The following is a 20,816-nucleotide window of genomic DNA, read 5'->3' on the forward strand; positions in this document are numbered from 1 at the left end:
GTGTAACTAAAAGTCTGTGATCCTGTTCTGAGCTCGGCTGCCAAAGTAGTCATCAGAGGAAAATTCACACTAAACCCCTGACCCTGTTCCAGCAAAGCTCCTAATGGGATCCATAATTATGTACAGAAAAATATAAACATTTCCACATGAATAAAATATGTAATTTATAACTAGCTCTTGAATTATATATCATCAAAAACAATTATATATTACATTTATTAAGGAATGAAAATAAAATATAATCATCATAAAGGAAAAATATTTTAGCTGTATATTAAATGTCATAAAAGATTGTGAGTAAAGTTCAAACCCAAACACCAAATTGGAAAAATGAATTTTTTTAAACTCTTAGCAGTTCCTAAACACTAATATTTCAGTTTAAATGGACAACCATGAATATACAGGAGCCAAATAATTCTGTCTCTCTCACTCTCTCTCTCCTGTCTCTGTCTCCGTCTATGTATGTATGTCTCTCCTGCCTGTCTCTGTCACTGTCTCTGTCTATGTGTATCTCTCTCTCTCCTGCCTATGTCTCTGTCACTGTCTCTGTCTGTGTGTGTGTGTGTGTGTGTTATGTGTCTCTCTCTTACACAAGGCACAACAAAGTATTTAGGATCTTCTTGCACAAGGCTGGGAAGATAGCTTAGTTGGTAAAATGCTTGCTATACAAACATGTCTGAAAGCGCATTCCTGCAACCCCAGCAGACAGGCAGATCTCTGGGGACTGATGGCCAGCCAGCCTCAACAAACCAGTGAGCTCCAGCCAGAGCTTCAAAAAAACAAGATGGTTCCTGAGGAACAATACCCAAGGTTAACCTCTGTCCTACACACACACACACACACACATGCACGCACGCACACACGGCAAATATATATACAAAACTAAAATAAAAATTTTTCTGTCTCACCATGACCTGAGAAATAGGAATGAAAAACAAGTGATTAAATATGCAAAATTTTCAAAGAAAAATATTTTAAAAGTTTAAAACATATCAAAAATATGCAAGTGATTTCTATTTTCTTCCTTCTCCTATTTTATGACTTTTATGTCTTATACACTGAGCATTTTTATAAGCAAAAAGTATAAATAGACAAAGACAAGGGTCTACCCTAAGTGTGTGACAGAGAGAAACCAGTACTAATTATGGTAAAATTATGGTAACCTGACAGGCGCCGTCTGACTGGCTGGCAGCTCTGTGCTGACAGTCCCCACCCAGGTAGCTTATATCACCCAGTATACTCCATCCTCACCTAAGCCTCAGGCCCTCTCCCATTTTATAGGAGCCAGATGAAACAAGAACAGACCAAGGATCACACAGCCCCAATCTGAGGAAGAGTCAGTAGCCAAAGCCCCCAGTTCTCATCAGGGTGCTGTCCCCTTCCAGCTAAGCTGGGCAACCATGGAGATAAGGTCAGAGAGGAGGTAAAACAACAACATAGTGAGAACAGCAGACCAACCTCAGCATGTCCGAGGATGTGAAGGAAAGAGGAAGCAGAAAGGAGGGATGTGAGGAGGGAAGAAGGCAGAGGGAAGGCATTCAGACAAACGTCTGTCGGGAAGAGAAAGGGCTGTCCCAGCTCAGGGACAGAGTCAAAACCATTCTCATTGCTTTTCCATCTTCTCACGACCCTCACGGCTCGCTGGCTCCAGAGGGCCAAGTCCCTCTCTGTGGCCTGATACCACCACATACAGATCTACAGAACCCAGCTGCTAACCGGGCTACAGAACCTGCTGCCTAACTGTGCTCACAGACACACTAAGCAGCAGGCCTGCCTACTTCAACCACTTCCTTTCACAGCCCCCCACCTACTCAACTGTCTGCCCCTCAAAACCACCCCAGAGAAGGTGAAAAGACAGCTCAATTGGGAACTGTAAGCATTAGGATGTGAGTTTAACACAAAGCACCAATACAACGTGTGAGCATGTGACTGTAATCCCAGTGCCTTGGAGCAGAAAACAGGAGGCTCCCCAGGGCTCAGGGCTGTCCAGCCAGAGTAGCTAAGTCCCAAGATTCAGCGGAACACCACCTCTGGCCTCCACAAGCACACTGTGTACGCACAATCAGCCCCAGTGAGTCCCAGGGCAGAGAGGCAGAAATTCCCTCCCTGAAAGGACAAGCCAATCCCAGCATACTCTCCATTCACCAGTCAGTACCAGATGCCTAGGACTCCTGTGAACTGGTTCTCTAAACCACCACAGCATGGCTCCGTGCTCCAACCTGGAATCAGGTCCCTGGATCGGGAACCACAGATCCCAGAATGGTCTCCTGGACTCTTCTCCCTGACCACCTTGGATTCTACAATCCATCCCTCTACTCAGTCTGCTTGTCTGTCCTCAGCTCTCTTGCAGACTTCTAGTAGAACATTCTAAAAGAACAACCGGGTAAACCAGACTCTGTTCTTCATCAGTACCCATTCCCAAACAGGTTGACAAGCCTTGACGAGAAGAGGACCTAGCCTTGCAGCCTCTAACTACTCTACATCTGTGTCCTCAAGTCTACAGTCGGTCCCTGGCATCCCGTGGCTGCCCCCTGCACTGCCCTGACCTGGTCGAGTTCCTCTCCTCACTGCCCACCTCCATCCTCCTCTCTCCCACCTCCATCCACCCCCAGGTCCTCTCCTTACATCAGCAAATGACCTCACTTCTCATTTTCTGAGAAAACAGAAACATCTTCCCAGAATCTCTCTCCTTAGGGAGAGTGAGCCATGCCTGGACTGTCTCCAAGCTAACCCTGGCACAACCCTTTCAACTTCTCAAGGACCTTCCTCCTCCAACCGTCCCCTCCTTTAAATCATTCCCATCAGTGGAAACAAGATATACCAGCTCCTGCATAGAAAATAGCCTCAGTCCACACCCTCCTATATAAACTACAAGAAAGGGTGAAGCAGAACTGATCAGGGGCAGAACGTGGTTCAACCTTACCGTATTTGGGAGCACACTTGAAGTACTGGACTCTCCCAACACTTCCATTGTTTTTTCCTTCTGGCTCATCCAGCTCAACACCAGCCCACTGCCCACTTGCAAACTCAGTTGTTCCACAAAATCTTAATGTCCCGACCTAGAGAGAACAAGAAACAGGTTTTCAGTCTTATTAGTACTTTTAACTGCCCGGTTCTTAGCAATAGTACTTTGTAAGTCTTTCAAAGTAGACTTTTGAATAAAAAAAAACAAATTTGCCAAGACTTTTTTAATGGCAAAGGAGTTTACCAGGAGACATGGAATCCTTTCTAGGTGATGTTCTTTCCCAGTAGAACTGGAAAGAAAAGTCCATGTTGCAGTGGAATCCAGCTCACCTCTCTCAGTTACCAAGAGATTGAGCAGGCCAGAAATCAGTGACGACACATAGAGAAAAAGGAAGCCAGCTATAAACCAACTCAACTAAGCTGCTATCTATAGAGTGCCCCACCCAAAACAGATCATATAAGTGCCAAAGAACAGAGCTGGAGAGATGGTTCAACAGTTAAGAGCACTGACTGCTCTTCCAGAGAACCAGGACTCAACTTCCAACACCCACAAGACAGCTCACAATTGTCTGTTACTTCAGTTCCAGGAAATCCGTTGGACGTGTCTGGCCTCCGTGGGTACCAGGTACACAAGTGGTGTGCATACATTCATGCAGGCAAAATACCCAGACACATGCAATAAAAAAGAAATTTTAAATTTTATTTTTTGTTTGTTTTGTTTTTTGTTTTGTTTTGTTTTGTTTTGAGACAAGGTTTCTCTGTGTAGTCCTGGTTGTAGTGGAACTCGTTTTGTTGACCAGTCTGGCCTCGAACTTAGAGAGATCTGCCTGCCTCTACCTTCCAAGTGCTGGGATTAAAGATGTGTGCTACCACTGCCTGGTTAAATTTTAAGAAAGAATAGAAATCACATATAATATGCTTTTGAACCATAATAGAGTTAAACTAGAAACCATTAGCAGGGAGATACATGATACTCTCCGGATACATGGAATTGTACCAAGTACCTATAAATAACCCATGGTGAAGAAAAGGAAAATCAGAAGGAAAATTTTAAAAAAATATTTGAATGAAAATTAGTCTATCAGAATATGAGCGTGCACCTTAGAAATAGCCAAAAACAAGTGTTTAAATTCCCACCTCAGCAAACTAAGATTAAGACCCAAAGTCAGAGGGAGAAACTAATAAATATTCAAATAAACTGAGAACATAAAAATAATACAGAAAATCAATAAAACCAATAACACATTTTTTGAAAATTAAAATTAATAAACCTCTATACAGAAGCCATTTTTTAAAAAAGAGAGAGAGAGAGCTAAAAGACACAAATTGCCAACATCACCAACGAAAGGGGGACACAGTGGCCAATATTTAAGAAAATGAGCCGATATTACGAACAGCGCTGCCTGCCATTCATCTATTAAACATTTCAATTCCTTGGAAGACACAGGCTCTCAAAATGCAATTAATGCCTGAATTTGTGATTTAAAACTGAAAAAAGAAAAAAGCTCCCAAGAACAGATAGCTCCAATGACGAATTTTACCAAAAAATGTCTTAACAAAAACAAATTTTGTACAAGCTCTTCCAGAATTTAAATGAAGGGACTGATTCCCAAGGCATTTTAGGAAACCAACATAACCATGACATTAAAAATGGCCAAAGACACAAGCAACTACATCTATATCCCTCTAGAGCACAAACACAGGCATCTCCAACAAACTTAGAGTCAGACAGCAATAAGTAGACTACTACGTGGTGACAAAGGGATGCAAAGATGTCATGGGGGGGATTACCCAACACAATCCTCCTGTCCACACATTGAAGGGAAAGACAGAAAAGATACCTGCAACCAACTGCAACACCCTTCCATGACGACAGCTTAAAGAGAAGGCACAACTTGGCAACTGAGGACCTCTTCAACTTAAAAAAAGACATCTACACTAAAACCACAGCTAGCAATATAATGTGACCTCACTTAGAGAAAGGGGGAGAGAGGAGGGGAAAGACAAGAAGAAGGATGAGGAGAGAAGGTGATTCTGTACAGAGAATCCACAGAGTAAAAAAGTTAAGGACAGGTGGTCAATATTCAAAAATCAACTATTTCCATATACTAGAAATGAACAACCAGAAAAGGAAATTTCAACAATAGCACACAAAAAAATCGGAAAAATTAAGTCTAAATCTAGCAAATTTAATACTTAAATGGTTAAAATCATGAAAGTTGATTAAATAATTCAAAACTCATGAATACAGGAAGATATTGTGCTTAAGATGCAAAATATACTTGACCAAATCTAGACTCAACAACACTCAATTCAAAATCTCATAAGGGTTTTTTTTTTTTTAATAGAAATGAACGAACTAATTCTAAAACTTAAATGCTAAAAAGAAAGGAACTAGATCAAAACAGTTTGGCAGGGAAATCGAAGTCCTAACACCTGCTGGATGTTTGCAATGCAAGCAATGATGGCATTGAAGACGGGAGTCATCAGAACAGGGCAGGACCAACACAAAAACAACCCCCAACACACATGGTTACGGCTGTTTGGAGAGCCCAAGGCATGGAATAGCAGCAAAGAAGCAACCACATGGTTAAAAACAGAGGAAACAAACCCAAGCTATAGTTCATCCTCTCAAAAATTAACTCAAGGGGGTCGAGGAGATCTTATGATCTCTTACCATAAAGACTTCAGTTCACCACCCAAACTGAAAAGTCAAGCACTGTGGTACATGCCTGTAACTTCAGCTCTGGAAAGATGCAGGAGGGATCCCTGGGGCTGCTGGACAGTCAGTTTAGCAGAATCAGCAAGCTACAGGCTCAGCAGAGACTGGGTCTCAAGAAGTACAGTAGAGCGCAACTGAGGGAGACACCTAAAGTCATCCTCCAGGATTCCACGTTTATGCACATACACATATACACAGACATATTCTCTCTCTCTCTCTCTCTCTCTCTCTCTCTCTCTCTCTCTCACTCACTCACACACACACACACACACACACACACACACACATGCAGTAAACACAAAACTAGCTGAATGCAGTGGAAACACTACAATCTCAGCTTTAGGGAAGATGGACGATCTGGAATTCAAAATCATTCTCAGCTACATAACAAACGCCTCTACTTGGATGTAAAATTATCCAACCAAAAAGAAAATAAAATAACTTTTTTCTTTTATTTTTGAGATAATAAAGTTACATCATTTTCCATCCCTTTCCTCCCTCCAAACTCTCCCATATACTTCTCCTGGCTCTTTTTCAAGTTCATGACCTCTTCTTCCATTAACTGTTACACAGCAATTAAAAGTCTATACATATATATTTCAAAATATAAACCGATCTATCTGTTCAATGTTACTTATATGTAAACCAGCATAACTGGAATAACAATCCAACAATTGTTCTTTTGCCCACAAGTAAGTATAGTCCTCAGTCCTCGTCAAAGAAAACCCATCTCTGAAACACTGCAGCTCTCCAAAGCCCCTCTAAGACACAATTACAGGAACGCTACAAAGACTTGATGCTCAGTAACCATTTCTTAAAAGCTATATATTCTATGTGTTTTATATATTCAATTTCCTGGCATTTTAATTGAACCTGTGAAAAGCTAACTAATGTCCTATTGCTTTGTAAACCGGTAAATTTCATTTATCCAAATCGGTGGTTGTTTCTTTGCAGCCCAGTTTCCCATACTAGATCAAGCTTCAGCTTCACGGTTCTCTGAGAAGCCCTCATCATGCATCCAAACACTGAGAAGTAAGCAGTTTTTGGAAGGTTAACATCCAGGCACATGTTCCCTGTTCCACTCCACGCCTGGGCTTCTTATTACCTCAGAACTGAAAATAAACACTGCTGAGTGGCATGTGGCTCAGTGCTCCAGCACTTCCCACACTTCACAAGACTGTGCTCAAGTCCCTGGAGGGAGGAGGAAGCCCGCAAAAGAGGTATCAAAGAAGAGAGCGCAAAGGTCACAGTGAAGGCCACACAGGAACCGCAGCTACACCTATCTATCAAGCCTTTAGGTAAAGGGGCTCTGGCTGACCTCCATCTGCAAGTTTTGTGGTATCTGAACGTTCCCTGTTTGTGAGATTTCAAACCCAAACACAGAACAGTAATGAAGGTCTCCTGGCTCAGTTGGCAGGAGAAGCGCCACTGGCAGGGACGATCCAGAGCGGACAGAGCGAGGCCATTTCTCAGCTCCCACCTCTAAATTCAGTCAACCCTTCTCCTCACGCCACTTCCCATGCAAATAAAGAGAACTTTACTATCAGTTCAAACACCTCATATTCTTAAACTGCTTCCTACAAGCAAACTTACATTTAAATTTCATATTTTTACTGGGCGATGATGGTGCATAGCTTTAAATCCAGCACTTGGGAGCCAAAGACAGGTGAATCCCTTTGAGTTTGAGGCCAGCCTGGTCTACACAGGGAGTTCCACGACACCCAGGGCTACACAGAGAAACTGTCTCGAAAGAAAAAAAAAAAAAAGACTACACACTTTCAGGCAAGTATTTTTTTGTCCACGTGTGTTGAAGTTTTTTCAAAAAAAAAAAAAAAACTCAAAATTGTGACCGTGTGGCACACAGCCCCTAAACACAGACCAGAGGTGAGAACAGTAAGAACACCTTCGGGGACTGCAATGACTTATTATACCTTCTGTCCTGCAATGACAACACGGTCTCCCAACTTCAGGCCAAGAGATGCCAGCATGGCCTTGCTGGTAGCATGATCGCTGCTTGGAAGCACGGCCTTAGAGATGGAACAGGACAGAGGCGCCGCATCAAAGAGCATCTGCTTGATTTCCTTAGCAGTGGCTGCAGCATCGGCCATCTCCAGAGGCATGTCCACTGGGTCCGGAACAACATCCACTGGGGTCTGTCCTTTATCATTCTACCACAGAGACAAGGAAAAACTCTTTAGCTCTCACGTGCTCGGAGCACTAGAGAACCACCTACGACTCTTAATGCAGGGTTTTAAAATCAGACACAGCCATTTATTTACTCAAATCTTCTCGATAAACTCTTCTGCAGTACCAGGAACCATTCTAGGTGCTAAAGATACCAGTGAAGGAATAAAAACACTCTGCCTGCCCTCAAAGAGTGCACACCCTTGTGAGACAGTCAGAGCATCAACAGATTATGTGGTGTGCTAACCAGGAGCTGAGTGGTTAGGAAGACACCAGGGCACAGAGAAAATGGGCACCGAGGTGGCTGTAGGGGAGCTGGTGACATAAAGATGGTGTGGGAACCCTCGCTGACAAGATGCATTTACCCAGAGGCACAATGGAGATGAGAGGAGGGGTCTGGTAGGGAAATCATTCTGTACACTGAGAAGGGCCAGGACCAGGGCAGAGAGAGATGCCTGGCCACACATGAACATGGTGAAGTAGCAGGATGCCTAGCTGCCCAATCCAAGACGCAGTTACATCCAAGAACACTCCTTACAGACATCTCATCAACCAGGGACCGTATACACAGTGACCCCACTTCACAGCTACCTTAGTTTTTGTAAGTTTCCTCAATCAAGTTGCACAGAGGGAAAGAACCTCCCCCATGATGTCTCTCAGGACCTGTCCTGTCATTAAGGGCCACATGACGACATTCTGCTGTCCCACAGTTGCCAAACTGGCTCTATGACCTCAGCCATCTGCCTGGTCATGTGGCAACTCAGACTTCAGAAATAGAGACAACGGTCTATCTAATACTGATTGCATCCTAAGCTGCAATCAAGAAACTTGCCCCATTCTCCCTAAGGAGAGACTGTATCCAGAAGGAGTTTATCTGTGACAAGATAAAATAGCCCGCTATAAACCCAGTTTGTTACATGGTATTTATATAATTCAAAACCTGTCATCTAAAAAATAATCTCACTTAGGTCTCTCAAGGAAGAGCTTGCAAACAGGACCTCCAGAAGATTTTAATCATCTGCTTGAGGAGAGTTAATATTATATAATAATATTATATCATATATATATATATGATTAATGAGGAGTTCATATTATATTAAAGCAGGAGAGGCAGTAACCAAATGAAAACATTCTGCGATGTCCAGTAGGCCAGTGAGAAAACAGGATGTGGGAAGATAAATAACAACATCCAAATTCAGCTCTTGGTTGGAGATACCATGAGATGTTTCATTCTCTTGCTTCAACCTCTTACCCTAAATGCGGGGTTTGCTCCATGCTCCAGTAAGGTTTTCACAGCTCCTGCACACAAGTTATACGCTGCAATATGCAGGGCTGTCCCAAAATTAAAGTCGCTGCAAGTGGCGTCCACATCTACAATTAAACATAAAAGATATATTAACTCAAACTTTAAATTCAGCAGTCACAATTTACAAGATGATGGTGGGGGGTTGAGGAGGGGATTTTAACGTTTTGGAGACTTAGCCCCCCAGATGCAGTATTTCACAGTGGGACAAATCTCCATAATTATAACTTGTCTAAAATAGCCAAATGAATATCCTCCTACTTCAGTGTAATTCCTTGTAAATGGAGTGATGTGCCACGAGTTTTCCAGCTATCCTAAATGACCTGCAGCAGAGGCAGTGAACGGCAGTAATTCGTGTCTGTGAAATAACCAGCTTTCCATGACCGCTCACTACACTCTTATGCATTCCTTGTAATGCAATGCACCTTGGAAGACACAGTAAGGAAGTCAGCTTTAGGACAGGAGTCAGCAAACGAACCCTAGCCCCTGTTTCTCAAACTTTAATGGGCATGCAGGCACACTTATTCACAGATGCGTTCTCTGAGCCTGCACCCATGCTCCACCTGCAGAAATGAGTGGCTGTGACAGACACCAGATTTCTGGAAAGCTAAAACAGATATTTACTAGTCAGCCTGCTGTAGAGAAAGACATATCTGTGCGGAATCCTCAAAACAATAATGAGTCCCTGCAGATAGGAGTGCTTACATACTGATTCATGACACTACTCGACAGATGAATTTGGACCCCACAGTAAGAAAAGGAACCTTGCAATTTAAATGTATTCTAATCACAGTAAATCACATTGCATTATACTTGAGCAGGAAATCATCTGGAATGGAGAATCCTATTTTGTTATGTTTCCTACAAGGGTTTAACAGTCTCTCCACAGTTGTGCATTATCTGCAGGGGACCACACTGGCATGACTATCCCTGTGACATCACAGGCCTGCACTACTGAACACAGGATCATGGGTGTACTCTCTCCCCAACATCACTCGCAAGATGGAAACAAAGAATTTTAAAAAGAGACCAGATGATTGTGCAAAGCAGATGCTAGAAACTAGCCTCCTGAGAGGACTGGCTCTTGAGTCTCTAAGACATCTTTGAAACGGGATGGCACTGGGCACTCTATCTAAGCTAGAAGACTCCTCTCTGTTGCTCTTATTCCTCTTAATAGAGGAGAACCAGAGAAAATATCTACTTTAGGATATCACCATCAGCATATAGGGGCACCCAAAAATTTATCAAAAAAATTCTGGGAGGAATGACATATAAAAGAGTCCCCCCCACACACACACAAAAAAAAAAACAAAAACAAAAAAACAGAGAACTCCTAACAGAGGAACCTAAAATGACTGAAAGACACTTCAGGAAATGCTCAACATCCTTAGTCGCCAGAGAAATGCAAATCAAAACAACTCAGATTCCATCTTACACCTCTAAGAATGGCCAAGGTCATAAACACTGATGACAGCTTATGCTGGAGAGGTTGCAGGGTAAAGGGAACGCTTCTGCATTGCTGGTGGGAATGCAAACTGGTACAGCCCCTTTGGATGTCAGTGTGGCGATCTCTCAGAAAATTAGGAAACAACCTTCCTCAAGACCCAGCAATACCACATTTGAGTATATATCCAAAGGATGCTCAATTGTACCACAAGGACATGTGCTCAACTATGTTCATAGCAGCATTGTTTGTCATAGACAGAATGTGGAAACAACCTAAATGCCCCCTGACTGAAGAATGGATAAGGAAAATATGATGCAATTACACAATGGAGTACTACACAGCAGAGAAAAATAAAGACATCTTGAAATTTGCAGGCAAATGGATGGAGCTAGAAAACATTATTTTGAGTGAGGTAACCCAGACCCAGAAAGACAGTTATCATAGGTACTCATAAGTGGTTTTTAAACACAAAACAAGGAAAATCAGTCCACAAATCACAATCCCAGAGAATCTAGACAACAATGAGGACCTTAAGAGAGACAAACATGGATCTAATCTACATGGGAAGTAGAAAAAGACAAGATCTCCTGAGCAAATTGAGAGCATGGGAACCTTAGGAGAGGGTTTAAGGGGAGGGGAGAGACAGGGATGGGAACAGAGAAAAATGTATAGCTCAATAAAATCAACAAAATAAGAGTCCCCACCACCCCGCCAATACTTCAATCACTCTATTGCTCTATCCCTGGCTTCCCAAGCAAGACAAAAGAATGATAAAGCACACCACAGGGCTCCACAATAAATCCCCGCTACACTGGGGATCTGTAGAGACAGGAAGGCCCAGAAAACACTTGTTTTTTCCTTTGGACCAAGCCTTTGTGAAAAGAAAGTAAAGAAATTCTTAACTACTTCAGAAGTAAAACAAAGAGCATTAGGAGAAAGCCCTCCTCAACAGTGACTCAGATGCCATTATGGAACACCCGTTGGTAACGGGCATCCGCCAGCACTTGCCTTTTGGTTTCGATGTCTTCAAAATCACTCTTATAAGCTCTGGGACATCAAAGTATGCAGCGTAATGCAAGGCGTTCATGTTTGTCCAGCGACTCCTCAAGCTCGCGTCTGCTCCCAGATCAATAAGTTGAGCTGCAAATTTTACAGCTGTCTCGACATCACCTGAGGAAAAAAAAACAAATTATTTTTCTTCTGTACATATTTAATTCCCAGCACATATCTCTCTAATGTCTTTCTTTAAAAGCCATAGCAAACATCACACTGGACATACATTTATACTGCAAAAATCTTTTAAGAGTTAATCCCAAGCAAACGCTCCCATTCAGGAGTGTGAATTAACACAGTGAAGATGCTCACAGTGCCATTACTGATTATGAGTAAAATTCTGACAGCCTAAGAGCATGGTAAGAAATTATTTAAATGAACTAAGACCTCCATACTATGGACTACAATGAAGACATTAAAAGGACAATGTCAGTTCAGTGCAAAAATATTTGGGCTACCATTTTGTCTTGTTTTCATTTTCAGACTATAAATTCATTTAGATTTGATGGAAGTATAGCCATATTGTAGATTACAAGAAGAAAAGGCACTAACCATCCTAGTTCTGTATCAGATTACTGAAAGAAGGACAGACAACCACCACATAGTCTAGTAAGAGAGACATGTAAAGCACCAAAGAAGAGCAATTTGGGACATATGCCGCACACGTTTCATAAGTAGGGACAGAACTCAGAGATAAGCCTATACCCTAAAGTCTTGAAGGGCTGCTATGCTAGAGAACTGACCTTGACCCAGCCTTCGTGAAAGCATCTGGAAGATTCTTGGGTGGGATCTCAACTACTGGGCAGTTAGGCACAAAGCCTACTGCAGAAAATGTTGTGACATAATCACAGGTATCAAGACTTCCCCAGGGAGGTGGGGGAGAGGAATCAACATATACTCAACAGATGGTCAGCTGGATGCCCCGCCCAGCTCACTGGCTGGCAGCAGACATCACACAGGCACAGATGCAGAGTGAGGAGGGGCCAGCCACATACTCACCGATGCCGTGAGCCCCAGACTTGCAAGTGTAATGTAACAGCGTCATGTCCGTCAGTCCATCTCTGTCATTCACATTGCAACCTCTCTTGAGAATCTGAGGAAAGAGGTGAAATAAGAGCAGGTATGTTTGAATCATTATATCTATTTACCTAATTTACATATAATACATTTTAAAACCATATACATCTATAATTCAAATAAAATTTTCCCATCTGGGCTGACAACATTCCTCTACCCCAAAAGTCAAAGACGAACAAAAACCTCAACACCAGTAACAAAAACTCCCCTTTCGACTTGTTGGTCAGGTGTAGGTGTCCAAGAGACTCTCAAAACATCATAGGCTATGGCTGCTGCCCTTGGTGACCTTCTAGAAGTGGAAGTTAAGTCTCTATTGCTGAAGCCACCAGGCTTAAGACACAAGACCCAGAGAACCTGAGCTGGAACGGACTTGGCATCTCCTCCCCAAGAACTAGCTTCCATCGCACTAGAAGGCACCACACAAGACTCAAAGGAAGAAAGTAACCAACAGTCCTACCCAGGTAAGATAGTATGAGCCAAAGTGGCCCCCGTGGCATGATATCCCTAAGGGTGAAGCAGTGGCAGTCATACCTTGGCAGTAACCAGTAGTTCAGCAAGAGGAAGAGTGTGCCTGATACAGGAAACCCAGCCAACTACCAGGCATAGTGACAACATGGACCGTGGAGAACCTACCATCACCACTTTGCTGAACAAGAATAACTCTTATTTATATTCTAAATAGTTATCCATATGCCTACATTTAAGTGTGTCTCACTCCTCGTCAAAATACAGAGAAAAGGTGTGTGGGACCTAGCCCCAGTTGAGCTACAACTCAGCTCCCAAGCCCAAGCTCAGAGATCGCAGCATAAGAGAGGACAGACAGACCATAAAAGCCAGAGAAACACAAAATTTGCTGTGAACTGTGTCTCCTAGAAACAGCAGAGAAACTATACCCATGAAGTCACATCAATATGACTGCTTGAGCAAGACCTGAACAAGGACACCCACAAACATGCTAGCATGGAAAGGGGCTATCTCATGGGGCCCCAACCTGACAAAGAATTCCAGGCAACTAAGAAATGCTGAGATCAGGAGAAATGGTCTTCCCCAGTGAGGAGGTCCCTATTGGCTATCCAATAACAAGTGGTCAGCTCTGAAATCATACATTACACAGACTGAGCAGGTTGTAGTTATTCTCCGTAATAGATATATACACATATACGTGTACTTACAAAGAAAAAGAGGTTATAAATTTGGGGGAACAATGGGGGTACCTGGGTGGGGTTAAAGAAAAAGAGGAAAATTATGTAATTATGTTTTAATTACAAAAAATAAAAAGAAATCAAAGTTGAAAATGTAATCTGAGAAAGCCCACGATTACAGTGTGACGACTACGGTATCTAAGCCTTCGGACTAACTTGGCCCGGCCAATCACACTGCACTCAACCCTGCACTCTGCAATAATGAAATCTGAGCCTGTCTGTGGGCAGGAGGCCATCCTGTTTTAACTTTCTTTATTATTTATTCTTTGTGCCGTTCACATCATGCATCCTGATCCCACTTATCTCCCATTCCCTTGCATCTGCCCTCTGTCCCTGCAACCTCCACCACCGGCCTAAAATAAAACAAAATTAAATTTAAGATTTCCAAAAAAAAAGGAAGAAAAGGAAAAAAATCTCATCATAGAAGCTGCAGTGTGACACACAGAGTCACACAGTAAACCCCTTTGTCCACATATTTTTACATGCAGGCGTTCATTGCAGAGAATCATTGGTCTGGTTCGAGGCCCCTGGTCTCTGCTACACTGCCAACACTGGGGCCTCACCGGGACTCTTCCTGGACCTCCCACTGCTGAGGAGGCCATTCTTAAAGATGACTCCAACATGATGTTACTCCAAATACATTCTTTCAAAAATGAGCAAAACTTTTTTCCAATGGCTACAATAATACTTGAAAAAAATGTGTTTCTCCTACGGCATTACAACATGTGTCAAACTTTCCCTCAAAAAGCTGAACATTTAAAATGATATTCAAGCCTAGGTCACTACCAGACCATCCCAAAGTGTAGAAGGAATGCGATGGGATTCAAAACCTTCACGAAACGGATGCAAGTCTGCAGAACTACTTTGTGCAAAGAAGGGGTGTGCAAAGTGCCTCTCCCTGCTCCCACAGAAGTCTGCGATGACAGAGGGCAGGCGCCAGAGGACAGGCTGGGACGTACAGGCAGCACACCTACTGCTCCATGAGAACTGGAGCGCAGGCAGACAGGAGACTGTGCCGGGCTTCTCCCCACAGGGATCTCTCCTCTCAGAAGGAGAAAATAATCTAATCACCAGCTGCAGGAATGCAAAGCTTACCATGCCAGCTATGCTTACCTCATTTCCAATAATGTCAATGTTTTGCTGGACCTGAGGAACCCATTGTCTTAAAATAGCAAATAATTCTGAGACTGAAGTTTTGGGATCAAAGAGAATTTCCTGACATGATGCATCGTTGGGATCAAAGAAAGAAAACTCTGAAATACAAAATAGTGCAAGTTGAGTTCATTATTGGTTTCAAGCATTTTGGCTTTTTATCCCCCGAGACAGGTTTTTCTGTGTAGTCCTGGCTGTCCTGGAACTCGCTTTGTAGACCAGGCTGGCCTCGAACTCACTGAGATCCACCTGTCTCTGCCTCCCAAGTGCTGGGATTAAAAGGCATACGCCACCACCGCCCAGCTTGGTTTCAAGCATTTTGGAGGTAAGTAATGGGGCAAACACTCAACTGATAAAACCATTTTCAGAGGTGAGAAAAAAGCCTGGTAACATCAAGCAAGTCTCAAAACCAAGAATGAGTCATGCTTAACGCGTCCTGAGAGTGAGACGCCCAAGTACCATGCATTTAAAATCACACGTGTGAGCCCAGGTCTCAAAGCCTGGGTTGTGCAAATGTGATTTTTGAGGCCCAGAGACATTATCAAATTTCATCAATATTTCTCTATCAAAACACAAATGGCAGATGGTAGATTTGTATCGATGGTATAACAAAGGTAAAAATAAACACACCAAATGGGAGGTCTCCATGTCCTCTTTACTCTTCTGCGTTTCCTGATGTCCTTTAGTAAACAAGCACCTCTCTCTTCCCCAAGCTGCCTTGGTCATGGTGTTTCATCACAGCAGTTAATAACCCTAACTAAGATGACTAGGAAGCCTTTTATTGCTGTTGTACTGGCACACTGCTAAAGTATTTCTGTTCAGATCTGTTTATGTGTATTATGTGTTGTTAAATAGATGTAAATAAAAGATATTCCTAAAACATCTAAAAAATTAAGAATTAACTCAAATGCTTCTCAGGACATGATTTGAGTAAGTGAAAATCTTATTCATTTACTTTTTTAAAAAAAGAAATGGCTCCAGAGTTGTCAGCAAGAAATATATGCAGCATTTAGCCCAAATTCTACTTGGCTTCCTACTCAAAAAAGCTTATTATAGAGTTACTAGTTAGCTTATGCTATCTTTACATTAAAAAAAAAAATCCTGAGTAAGAAAACTAAGATCATTAGCTACGTAAAGTCTCGTAACATTTTTGAGAGTCATCTAATACAACTTTAAGTCCATTAAACTGATATAAGTCAACATGACAAAATAAAAATCAATTGCTAAACCTAAGACTATCCACCTTCAGTCAGAGGAGTAAACCATTATCTGGGTTTAATAAATATGTCTTGCGCTTCCCTGAAAAACTGTATGTTAAGGAAATGAGTGTCTAGAAATTGTGAAATGATACATCCAACAACCTAAAAACAGCAAGCACAACAGCCAAGAAAAGGTATTAGGTATGAATATAGAAGCTTTCTATGGAAGAGGACAGAGCCAAATGGCCATAGGGGTTTGGACACGGAAAAGGGCTCGGATATGAGCACAGTGGCCAAATCTTAAGTTGATCTGTTGCCATTGGTTTCATAGCAATAAGGTTTTCCTTCAGTTCTGGTCTGTTCTTGATGGTAGAGTATGAAGGGTTTTTTTTTTTTTTCGAGACAGGGTTTCTCTGTAGCTTTGGTGCCCGCCCCGCCCCGGAACTAGCTCTTTTAGACCAGGCTGGCCTCGAACTCCCAGAGATCCGCCTGCCTTTGCTTCCTGAGTGCTGGGATTAAAGGCGTGCACCACCACCGCCCGGCATGAAGGGTTTTTAATTTCGCAGAAATCCTCCTAGGAATGACGATTCTGCATCTGTAATTTCTGTGCCCTGTGCAGTCTTTGAATGGTCCAGCTTTTTAATTAAAACAACCAAGAGGTTTTGCTCATCTTCAGTGAAACTATATGGCCTTTTCTATTTGTGTTTGAAATTCCTGTCACTTCGGCTGAATGGAAAACTGGACTGTGACCCTTTTTTGTTGTTGTTGTTTTGTTTACAAACTTCCCAAAACTCAAATTCTAAAGTCATTCTGATTTCATGTTACCTTTCAGGCTTCTCAGAGGAACCCAAAATTTTCTAATGAAAATGATTTTTGTTCCCTTTCCTTATATAATGGGGTGAGGTGGAGAGAGAGAGAGAGAGAGAGAGAGAGAGAGAGACTCTACTTATTTGCTTGGGAAGAATTATCAAGTAAAAGTGAAACTGAGTGGAGGTCAACGTGTTATGTTAAACTGAGTGGCTTAAACTGCTGACAAAAGGCAGGAGTTGCTTGACTCTCTTTATGATGTGACACTTCTGTTACAGAGAGATGACTGACAGATAAGTATCTGTGAGTTGTCCAGAGCCATAGGAAATTCTTAGAAATCTGGTAGGCCCTGGTCCAATTTATCAGTTACGATTTAAACAGTCTGCAACGTCACGAGAATAACCCCTTTTCTACAGCAATCCCATCATAATGAACTCCTGAACAACCTGCAGCTTTTTCTTTAATTTACTCCAATGCCTTTCTGAAAGGGTTATAATCTATTCTAAGAAACTGCCAGAGGGTTTATGAGGGAGCCTGTAAACTACGGGTTTAAAGATCATACTACCGACTGGGTGAGAGCCTCCAGCGCCCTGTGTAAGGGACCAGGAGGCAGCAGGGCAAGGCTCACAGAACTGGCAGGGTAACTATGACCTTGTTTGAAATATTTCTGGCATGTCAGCGTTTTGTTGTTGCCCAGATTTAAAGTGCCCTTTTTCTCTTAAGGCCTGCAACTTAGCAGCAGTTTAGAAAAGTGAGCCTTTACAAGTGAAAGGAGGCGGCATTTTTTCTCTCAGAATTCACCCCGTGTGAATCCAGAATTCACGAGCTCCGGCTGTGCAATCTTCATTTCAGGACGCTAAGCTCGGGAGAACCTGTTTCCCTTCTAACTGGTCATGGTGGGTGAGGCTTTGTCTTGATGCCTTGGCCTGGAATGAATTTTAAGTCTGCTCTGAGGCCCCACATTACCCGATGTCCTGAAGAAACCTGGCGGACTCTGCAGCGCCAGTGAAGCCTGCTGGACATCGGCAGAGCTCTGGCTGGAATGTCCTATTTGAGAGTGAGCACAGAATTGGTTTTTCTGGCGTGCTTCTGTGAATACGCAGGCCGAGTTTAAATAGACTAAACTTACAAGCAAAGTTAGCTTCACTGTGATTGTCTCTGGTAAGAAATGTGGATGGTAGGAAGAAATAAATTATACTTCCATAGAGAACTATGCTGCACCCGTGGTCAGCAGCCTCTCACCCTGCCCATTCTCTCCGAGGTTCCAGCCATCTGTAAGCCTGATTGGATCCTATGTTTCTCTAGTTTTTCCCCAATACCTGGCCAGCACTTTCCAAAATGACATTTCCAACTTTCTGAATGTGCCTTTCCCCTGATTTCTCTAAGCTGAAGCCAAAATCTCCATGTGAACCTCAGGGAGACAGACACCAGTCACACGTGAACAAATCACATGCCTGCTGCAACACAGGTTACTCAAAAGTCTGCCGGAACATCAGGTGGTATCGCCAAACCTCCAGACTGGAAACCCGGGCAGCCCATCCACTGAGAGCACCTGTCCTCACCTCATCTAGACATTCAAGCATGAATCCAGGAACCCAACTGACTGGAAGTAGTTTATAGCATGTCTTTCAAACACCTTGAACTGTCCCTTAAACACCTTGACAGCTAATGTCACAAACTGGGCACACCAGTGGTTCTCAACCTGTGGGTCAGGGCCTCTTTAGGGTCGAACAACCCTTCAATGGTGGTCACCTAAGGCTGTCGGAAAACACAGCTATTTCTATTAAGATTCACAATGGTAGCAAAGTTACAGTTATGAATTAATAATGAAAATAACTATGGTTTGGGGTCACCACAACATGAGGAACTCAGCATCAGGATGGGTGAGAAGCTCTGGGGTAGAGGCTTAAGAGTCTTGATACGTCCTAAAAGGAGATGTACTCATGTTCATCGTGTGCTAAGTGACCATACCAGGTCCCGGTGTGAAAAGCACTACTACAAGATATCACGGTGAGTTTCCACCAGGTCTCAGAACCGCCCCTGAGCTGCTGCCAAAGACAAAAGCCCAGACATTCGAACCTGGCTTCCTAGAAAAGACGACAAGCACTGCACTTGAACTTCACTGCAAGCAGCCTTATGTATTACAAGAACCTCTAGACTCCTCAGTCAGAACTGCATGAGGCACCACAAGGCCATGGACAACTCACCAGTTTACTTAGGAAGAGGCGTCTTCACTCGAGCATCGTGCTACACACCTATCTCAACTACCCGGGAAAACTGAAGCCCTACTGCACAGTGTCTGGAAAAACATAAACTGGACAGGAAAGGGGAAGCCTGGACCTGACTGTAGCCCACTTGACCTTTTCGGCTGGTTCAAGCTGAATAAGCTAATGCCTGACTTCACTGCACTCTTGGATGCCACTTAATTCCTCCTGACAGGGACACTCACAATCTCTCCTGCATTTCACCCTCCTAAGTCTCGAAGTCTTTTAAATATCCACTAACTTGGCAAACAGTCTCCATGGGAGTCAAACAACAAAACCTGCATGAACAAGAGTCATCAGGAGAGCCTGCGGAGGTACCACTGCGCATCCTGCAGACGCAGAGAAATGGAAGAAGGCAGGCCTGGGAGAATGCCTCAGAGCTGTCACCGTCAACAGAGAAGAATCTGGAAGAACAAGTTAGCAAACAACCTGGAGAAATGCCTCGCGTGGTTTCTCAATCATAAACTTAGGTGTGTTTCTTGCAATAGCAGTTAAGGGATTTGTTTCTCTGGTTCAATTCACTTGCTCATCCCCTAGCCACTTTCATAGGTATTGGCCATTTCTAATGGAGAGACACTCCTAAATATGTATGAGGACACAACTGAGGAGTCTCTTCTACACGCCCTGTAAGAATTCTCATTCTTTGTTGAGAAAATTAGACATCCCCAGGGATGAGCTCCCTAGTTGGTTATCCAATACCAAGTCATCAGTCCTGAAATCATATGCATGCAAGCAGGACTCAGCAGGTGTGTGTTCGTGTGTGTGTGTGTGTTTGTGTGTAAACATTTAATTGGTGTGCTTACATAGTCAGAGGTTTCGTTCATTATCATCATGGTGTGATATGGTAGTGTGCAGGCAGACATGGTGCTGGAGAAGTAGCCAAGTGTCCTACAAGTTGACTTGCAGACAGCAGGAAATTAACTGAGACACTGGGCATGGCTTGAGCATCTATGAGACCTCACAGCCCACCCTCACAGTGACACACTTCCTACTCCAACAAGGCCACATGTGCTAACAGTATCCCTCCCTTTAGGGTCCATTTTCTTTCAAGCCATCACAAATAACTATATCATAAGTTCATCATGCCAACTGTGGCTTTGTATTGATATAAATGTGTGTAAGCCAAATGGATTATTTTCTCCAGAAAAATTATTCCTACATAAAAGGGGAAATATAATGAGAAAAACACCCCATATCAAAAACACATAAAAATAACAGGCAGACCAATAAATATGAGTCTTATTTAGAGAAAAATTTAAAAGTGTAGGGACTTGAGCAGAAAAGAAACATCATACTCCTGGATTGTAAGAGAAACAATTTAAAGCTGTCAATTCTCTACAGAGCAGTTAAGTAATTTCAGTTCTAATCAAACCTTCGCTAGGATTTACTGGAGAGGGACAGAGATACTCATGTTCTTGTTCTGTGTCAGAGCTGCTCCAAAA

General features: G+C 42.8%; 1 protein-coding gene across 10 annotated transcripts in view; it reads right to left on the reverse strand.

Annotated features, from left to right (window-relative positions):
- Clip4 (CAP-Gly domain containing linker protein family member 4) overlaps positions 1–20,816 on the reverse strand; it is a 64,560-nt gene that overhangs the window by 33,082 nt on the left and 10,662 nt on the right. For all 10 annotated transcript variants that reach the window (XM_057770929.1, XM_057770912.1, XM_057770869.1 and 7 more), the window contains exons 3-8: positions 15,066–15,205; positions 12,673–12,766; positions 11,629–11,790; positions 9,123–9,241; positions 7,618–7,854; positions 2,924–3,059 (exon numbers count right to left, since the gene is read on the reverse strand). In XM_057770929.1, coding sequence (XP_057626912.1) covers positions 2,924–3,059; positions 7,618–7,854; positions 9,123–9,241; positions 11,629–11,790; positions 12,673–12,766; positions 15,066–15,205 — 888 coding nt within the window. The remainder of the gene's footprint in view (positions 1–2,923; positions 3,060–7,617; positions 7,855–9,122; positions 9,242–11,628; positions 11,791–12,672; positions 12,767–15,065; positions 15,206–20,816) is intronic.

Source organism: Chionomys nivalis, chromosome 1, assembly GCF_950005125.1.
Source record: "Chionomys nivalis chromosome 1, mChiNiv1.1, whole genome shotgun sequence".
NCBI classification, from domain to species: domain Eukaryota; kingdom Metazoa; phylum Chordata; class Mammalia; order Rodentia; family Cricetidae; genus Chionomys; species Chionomys nivalis.